General features: G+C 32.3%; 1 protein-coding gene across 2 annotated transcripts in view; it reads left to right on the forward strand.

Annotated features, from left to right (window-relative positions):
- Positions 1-3,427, forward strand: part of CSN1b (COP9 signalosome subunit 1b) — a 31,085-nt gene extending 27,658 nt beyond the window's left edge. Inside the window, exon 14 of one of the 2 annotated variants that reach the window (XM_067287654.1) lies at positions 3,249-3,427. In XM_067287654.1, coding sequence (XP_067143755.1) covers positions 3,249-3,329 — 81 coding nt within the window. In that variant the 3' untranslated portion in view covers positions 3,330-3,427. The remainder of the gene's footprint in view (positions 1-3,248) is intronic. The other variant, XM_067287662.1, reaches the window with a different exon arrangement.
- The last annotated feature ends 5,511 nt before the right edge of the window (positions 3,428-8,938 follow it).

Raw genomic sequence — 8,938 nt, forward strand, 5'->3', positions numbered from 1 at the left:
TTTCTCATTAGTTTACGAAAATTATTAAATTGTTGCCTTCAAAATAATTGTCTGTTTTGAAATATATTCCTTTAATTTTTTTATTATTAATGACAAAATATTCAACATATTTTCACAATATGACCAATCTCAATTTCTCTGTATGCCAAATCATTTATTTTACCAATAAAATCAAAATGAACCTCTACTTTAAAAAAGTCCATTTTAATTTTCTGAATAATTCCAAAAAGAATCTGGTGTATATTGTAAATCAGATGTACAGTAGAGCGTCATTTATCCGAATCAATTGGGGACTGGGGTTGTTCGGATAACCAATTATGTACGAAAAAATATATTAACCTATCCGATGTTGAAATTTTTCTCCGTTGCATGTTGCTTCATGTTGAATTTTCGTCGACTTTAAGCCTAACGAAAATTTTTATAATAATAATCGAGGCTGTTGTATCATTAAAAATTATTTCTTTATTCTGTACAAACAAAATAAATATATTGAAAAATATAAAAACAAAAAAAATTATACTTTAGAAGTTAATCTAGTATCAAAAACATTCGATTCAGCACGACACAGTCTGACTGGAAAGCTTTCAGTTAACCGACGTTTTGGATAAACAACGCTCTACTGTAATTATAATTATTATTTTTTCCTCTAAGCACAATATTAAAATGAAAGAATACAACAATGCCCATCATCTAACTTAATTAATTTTGTGTTCATGATGATTTTCCTAAGAATACAAGGTAATTTTCAAAATTTAAATTTTAATATTAATTTCTTTAATAAGTAAGCTTACTTGTTACAATATTTTTTAAAACTGTTTTTTAATTAGAGCTACTGTTACTGTTTCTGGGACATTATAAAAAAATCGTTAAATTATAAAATAATATTGCCAAGGAAAAAAAGATGAAAACATGTATAAAATTTTTTTATGTAGAAGTATGAAAAGTTTCTGCATGAAATAACTGATATCAAACCACAAAAACAAGAAATGCTCTTTGATAACAGAAGTCTTTGTTTTGATGAGGACAATTTTATCCTTTTACTTTTTAGAAATTTGTGCCATAATATTTTAAAATTTATAAGTATCCTGGATCTTGATTCAGTATTAATTCTTCTGTTGAAATTTCTTTTGTTTCTTGTGGAATTTAATGGACATCCATTGTAGTTAATTTTAATTTAATATTAAATATATTTAGTAACAGATATATTTTTAAAACTCCTTACACTACATGGACTTTAAAAGGACCTTTTTAACACTTATCGTGCTGCTCCAGTTGACTTACCCGAGTGCTGAATGATTTAAGCAATTTTACAGTATTTTCTACTGAAAATAAAAAACGATTGACTAAAGCTAGGTAAAAAGTAAAACAGTGTCTGATATTGGAAACATTTATCTGTACAATACTCAGTTTTAATGTGTGCAGGCTTTATTTTTATCTATTATGCTTTAATGTTATTTGGACTTGTTTTAGAGATAAAGATACAATGAAAACAAATAAAAAACTGCAATATAGCTTTAAAATTCGTATTTTTATGTATGAAATATATAGTACATTGATGAATTTATTCATAATAATGATGTTCTATATCAATAAAATAATAACGAAGTTACGTGGCTTATTTGTATTTTTTTTTTATCTCGGTTCGGCCTGAATCATAATCGCGACATTTTTGTCAGATAAATCAATATAATTGGCACTATATTTGTTGATTTTTTTTATTAATGAATTCGAACAATTATTAGTTAGTACATTAATGCACCATATCTAAACTTTACTTATATATAAAAAATAAAACTTAATATTCGCTTGCAAAATATGACGATGAAACTCCAAATCAGATGATGATCGTGATTGGACAAAATTGCTTATATTTCAAATTTCTGAATAAATAGTATGTACTATTTATTAACAGACACACTAAAATACACAAAGAAATCATTTTCATTGCTGAAAACATATTGTTACGTTTTGAAGCTATAAATTACAGGATATATTGAGAAACATAATATTACGTTTTTTCGTTTTATGTGAAGGAATGCAGAAAATGTAATATTGTGTTTCTAGCACAGTAAGTGTTAATCATGTCTGTAATGGGAGCAGCTGGATGATGAGGAATGGTGTCCATCATATCTAAAACAGACTTACTTACTTAAATGGAGCAGTCCATCCTTCCTGACAGTTCGTCAGGAGGTTGGTACTCCAACTTTATTCACGACCTTGCTTCGCATCTTGCTTTGCAAGGGTTTAAATACATACATGCAGACGTAGCTGCTATATTATTATTCCGACATTGTTATCTAATTTATAATTTATTTGTATCCGGATAACATTGATGAGTTCGAAAGTTCACTCATGTTAGAATGTTTGTTAAGTTTTTGAGTAGTGACAGTTTGTCTTTTCCTTGTCTAAGCTCCTATCTAAAACAGACTATCCAAGAAAACTTCCCAATGTTCTTGACCCAGGCTCAAATCTGGGACTCCCAGAGTGGTAGGTCAAATAGCTTAACATCTTCAGCTGACTTTTTATATCTATATTTTTTGTTGGATCAAAGTACATGCTGGTTGTAAGTGGCATTTAACCATACATTGTGTCCACAAAAATATAAAAGATATATTGTCCTGCATGAATATTTTTTCAGTCAAATTACACTCTTGTTTGAATATAATAATTCTACATATAGTTTTGACAGTATCAAGTGACATATATCCAATTTCAATCAAAATTCCGAATGTAATTATCAACTAGTAAATGTTAAGTGACAGCAGTGGTAAAGTACGTGTCCCTTTCTCTGAAGGTTCTGAGTTCATGTTCAGTTTACATGTCAGAAATTTTTCATGAGTGATCTGCCAGGATATGTCATGTCCCACCCTTCACTAAGATTGACTGTATAATGAATGAAAGAATGTGACAGATTTATATTGCAGTGGACTTGTTCAAAGGCACTTTTTTTTTATGCCTGCAAAATTGAGACAATAAATGTCAGCATTGAGTTGAAAAGGCTAAATATGACTGATAACAGATTTGTTAGAATTGAAAATGGAACTATTCAGAAGTAATTTGAAATTGCTAATGAGAGTAATTATTTGAATTATTGCAAAATGTTAAAAAATTCTTAAACTGATTTTTTTTTCTTTTTTTTTTCTTAAAATGTTTCATTTACATTAAGATGTATTAAATATCAATTGCAACAGTGAAAAATCACCAGAATAAAAATTAATTTATTCCTTATGAAATTTTCCTTTATTAAGCAGAGTCCACCAAGAGACGGATCCCAGAGCGGAGGAGAAATGAGCATGGCTCCGGGAAACAGTCTTCCGCCTCGTAATTAGTCTCGCTCTTCGGGTGCCATTCTCGTCTGTCGCTTCTGTTAGAAACGACTGTAATTATTGACTTTGTTAATAAAATTATCGACATAACGTAACCCATATATTTTTTTAGTTTGTTTGTTTGTTCTTCCAACAGTTATATCAATCCAGTTTATTTACTCTATTAATTTATTTGATTATCTATTATTTGTATTTAATATAATAAAGATTTTTAATTATTAAATAAATAATTTTTTTATTTTTGATAAGGAAAAACTAATTCTTTTAACAGGTAAGAGAGATTGTTTTGCACATATCACTGACACGTACACTATAAACTACAGTTACTATACATGTATTATTAGATTACAGGTACTCCTCACTTAACAACCAATTGAGTTTCGACCTGAAATTCAGGGAATCCCCTTTCTCAGCTTGAGTGTTGGTCAGTGGCGAATGGTGACATGCGCACTAAACGTACTATAATAGGCTTGCGCATACTATAATAGTCTTATACTATGAATAAATTTGAAGTTTGTTGCATAATTTGTATAATTTTACAACGATCCTATATTCCCGGTGCAAGCTCCTCGCTTATTGACCAATTCGCTTAACGACATAGTCGTCGGAACAGAACTCAGTCGTAAAGTGAGGATTACCTGTATATGTGAAACCTGCAATGTGTTCATTAATACAAGACAACCCTAACTGAAAGTTGGGAATATATGATGAATGTCACAACAAAGTTAGATGCTAGAACACTAGCAAGCTAGACATTATCGATCAATATATCGGTGAAAGAAGTATGAATATATCTGTAATATGATGCTTGATTGGAACTGGTATTTAGTTATACAAGTATTAATTAATGAAATGTTAACAGGGTGCTCTCTCAACAGGAAATATTGGGGAATTCATTCATTTTTCTGGAAATTTACAGAAAATAGATTAAAAATTTCACCATTCCAAAACCAAAGATAAAAATGTTTTAAAATCATTTTTCATTTTCTGGCCTTATGTGTCATGCATGGTCACAATATAGAATTTTAACCAAAAATATTGCTGCTTTACAGAATGCAATTTATAAAACTTTATTGGGCTGCAATTTGAAAAAATTGTAGACATAAATTCCCCACTCATCCATCCATCTGTCCTTAATCTCGAGAATGGAGTTAGATAGATGAAAGACAAGACCAGATATGAAAACCTTAGGGATTAACTATATATGAACTTCCGATGCAAACCAAAAGTCATGTTATTTCAATTCAAAACTTTTCCCCTGAAAGCAGTTAATAGATGACTGTTGATAATAGATAAATAGATGATGACTGTATTGTTAAATAAAAAGTATGATGTACAGGAGCAAGACACTACAGTATTAATTTCAGGTGGAGAGCATATATTTTACATTAAATAAATTAAAAATTGCATTCCGGCATTGACGATACCACAATAAATAATTGCACATTGCCATTAACAAATTAATTTTAGCTAGAATGTTTGGAAAAATGACAAATCAAAACATATTAAAGTTCATTCAATTCAAAATCTGGCATAATATCTCTTATATGATAGTTTCCCAATAATGTACATTAATTCTACTTAAACTTCTCAAAGGTGCAAATGACACTGTAGGACCTTAACACAGCTGTAGACCATATCCAAAGAAGCAAAAAAATTCAAAGGAACCATACCTCTACTTGTGACCTTTACAAGATTACAGTCCCTTGAAATCAGTCTACTTCCTGGGGTACCATTGGGAGTTGCTGTGTGCTCTGCTAAGATTATTGCATGTAATTATTTAGGCCAACTGATTATGCCAATTTTGAATAGCTCACTTGACTGTACCAGACCGAAGAACAGATCACGTGCGCATTGCTGTGCAATGACTTCAAAACTATCTGGTTTTGTGCGACCAGATTGATGGACCAGTCACTGGTTACATCTACCAAAGTGTAGTTTTCTTTTGCCCATGTGCACTAACAAGGAGTGCTACACCTATGTCCCCCACCGATTTTGATGACAGCACAAATGCAGTGCTTGATGTGATAATGCAATCATCACCCAAACCATTTTATTATAAAGGCCATACATAATGAGTGAGTTATGACTAATTTAATAACAAAAATTTCCTTTATCATCCAAACAAACTCTCGAGCAAGATAATGTACAAGACAGGCATTTATTTATAAATATTCACCACTCCAAAAGTTTACAATCGTAATAGTTAAAAGCCAAAAGAGTTGTCTCTGATAAGGGTGGAACCACTACAAAGTAGCCAATGGTAGCAGACTACGTGGATATCTTAATTTTTAAACCTCGATAACTCATTATGGCCCATACAATGAAACGCTTTGGGGATTCCATTATTGTATCAAAACTGCTTTTGTGTCAAAATCAGTGGGGAACATAGGTGTAGTATTCTTGTAATCTTGTTCATCACGGATTTGGCCAGGTCCACAGTGAGGCAGCTGGGTTTTCTAACAAAAACATAATTGAAATATGTAACAATAACAAATAATTAAAAAAATGTTCAATAAAACAATAATATATAATAAGTATTTTAATATTTAATTGCCAACTATACTCAATTTTAATTGAATAGCATAGTTCAGCTGTTTGGCAATTTCTTTGTGAATCTTAAATGGAATGAACATTACATGATTATGCTGGACGGGCAGGTTTATTGCCAGACAATGCTCGTGGAGAGAAGACAACATTTTCCTCCAGCAACCAGTCACGGGATACAGCATTTCCAAAAAAATGACTGCCTCTATCGAGACACATTTGCAGATTAGTTTTGATGGCAAAAATTTATGGAATTTTCACTTTTAGAAAATCAGTGTTGGTCAATTTTCCTGTCGGTAAATACGTTTTGTGACCTCAACAGGCCATGTTAGATAGCAAAATTGTGTAGTGTTCGTCCCGCTTCCGCATCGAAATTAATCAGTTTTTTGCTGCCATCATGTTAGTTCGCGTTTAATCAATCGTGAAAATGCCATTCTGAGCTGTACGTTTCGTTTTCGGTTCCGATAGCCACGTGCGATAACTAAGCTTTTGTTATCGGTCACTCTCGAGCTGCCGTTAGGAACGTAACGAAAGTGAAAACAACATGGCGTCTTTTGGTGTAAGAATGATTTTACTTCACGAGCAATTGGAGAGAGAGTTAATAAACTATATTGTTGTACTGTTTAAAAATAATTATCTTAACTGTTTATGAATATTGATGGATAATGTAATTGCCTTCTTATTAAAATTTAAAGTAAGTAGCTACAGCATGAACATTATTTCTAAAAAAGGTTTCATTCGCATATGTATAAATTAAAATGATAGTCATATATTTATATTCAAAATTATCAGTTACTTTTCGCCATCTTTCTGGATCTTTTTGTGAGCCGACTCTATCGGAATTCAGACGGTCGGCTATTTCTTGCCACAATTTCTGGCGATCTTTTACGGTAAAGGGAGCATCTAACTTCCCTGACATTAATTTAGGGTTGTCTTCCATAAAATTAACGAGCATCTCGAACTAGCGACTTGTAGTTCGCTGGCTTCGTTGTCATTTCTTCGACATTTTAAAACAAAACTATTTCACTAGCGCTGATACACGACAATGCTAAAACCACGTGCTTCGCTTAGAAAATGGCGGGTTGAGATCACGTGACAAAAATATAATGTTAACTAAACTGTGATTGGTTAAAGCGTAATAGCTGTCGATAGCATGGAACCCAGACGCATCTCGACCGACTACCCGTAGCGAAACCCACTTAACGTGGAGCACAGAATAGCGATTTGTCTAAGGTTCGTTAACTGCCTTTCGCTAAGGGAACTTATCGAATGTCCCGTGTATCGTCCTCGTTGAGTTATCGGAAGAGCTCAGAATAGGTCCCCATGTTAGATAGCAAAATTGTGTAGTGTTCGTCCCGCTTCCGCATCAAAATTAATCAGTTTTTTGCTGCCATCATGTTAGTTTTCTTAAAAAGTGTGCCATTGTCATATGGCTCGTGGTGAAATAATCACATGTAAAAATCTAAAATGTAGGCTTCCTCTAGCAAAAACCATGCAAAACATTTCAACTAAAATTTTGTATTCGTTCTGGATATTAAAAAAAAACCATTAATCATTTTTGTAGCACTTTAACCTCTTTTATCCTGAAAGTAGCATTTTCCCTAATTAGTCTGATGGTTAAGCTAAGGCTCCTTAATTTCAGAAACCCTACGGCTGCATGACGCAATAACTAAAGAATTACACAACCAAAAATTCATGAAATTTTCAGGATAACACTTTTGTATTTAGGGGCCGTCCATAAATTACGTAAGGACGATTTCGGCCATTCTAGACCCCTGTGTAAGAAACCGTAATATTTTCTTTCATCCCCCTCTCCTTCCCATCTTACGTAATATTTAGGCATGATTTTATAGAAAGATTTTAACAAAAAAAATTTTTTTATGAAACCCTAAAAACCTTAGGTCCAAAATATATAATTATTAATTAGTTAATTAATATGTACTTGCACTATTATTTATAAAAGACTATGTGAACAAATTTAAAAATATAAAAATTTAATAGGTTCGGCCAGGCCCACAATGGGGCGACCGGGTGGTGAGGGACGGGGCCCGACATATCCGAACGGACCACCCCCCGAAAAATTCCTGGGGATTATTCGACCCGTTCGGACCCTAAAAACCTTAGGTCCAAACTATATAATTATTAATTAATTGATATGTACTATTATTTATAAAAGATTTTATACGAACTTTTAAATTAAATTTTAAAATTTACTATAGTAAATTTAAAAATATAAAACTTTAATGAATTCGAATGAACAATTTATTTTAAGAACTTTTTTTAATTATTAACAACCTTTTTATTATTATTATCATCAATCAATGTCATAATATTCATTTTTATATTAATTTTAATTTTCACAAAAGCATGCAAAAAACTGACAGATCGACTAGCTAGTGCACGTGTAAACAGAAACGTCATAGAAAATAAAACAAGAGAATAGAGAGAAACCACATTCCGTTGCCATATTGATTACATCTTGGCTAAAGCCAAAAAAATTAAACTACATGCTGAAAAAATGTGCTAGGTGCACCTGGGGACTAAATCATAAAGTTTGTAAAACTCTATATAATGGGATAATACAACCAATGCTACCTTACGCAGCCTCTAGCTGGGGTCGTGTAACTAGTAAAAATTCAGTAGCAAGTAAATTACTCTCTCTTCAAAGACAGTTTGCCATCAGAATTTCAAAGTGATGCATAACTGTTTTCTACTAATGTCTCTCTGATTCTAGCAAAGCTCCTTCCTTTGCCACTAAGTATTGTAGAAAAGGTTCTAAACTACTACATCAGAACTACAAACACCAAAGTTCAACAGCAGTCTCTACTATCTACGGCTGTTCAAATGCTACCATATTGCAATTACCCTATCTCTGATGATCACCCTGTAAACAAGGTTATCCCAAGGGTACATTCCTCCATGGATAACCATGCAGACATTAATATCTACACAGATGGGTCCAAAAGCCCCCTTCATGTCTGCTCAAGTATCTGTATCTTCTTCCAAACTGACATATTTTGCCCAAAATGTTAGAAGCCCTACATATCAAGCTGAAGAAGATGCTG

The sequence above is a fragment of the Centruroides vittatus genome, unplaced genomic scaffold (genome assembly GCF_030686945.1).
Source record: "Centruroides vittatus isolate TY-2023 unplaced genomic scaffold, ASM3068694v2 contig_13, whole genome shotgun sequence".
In the NCBI taxonomy this organism is placed as follows: domain Eukaryota; kingdom Metazoa; phylum Arthropoda; class Arachnida; order Scorpiones; family Buthidae; genus Centruroides; species Centruroides vittatus.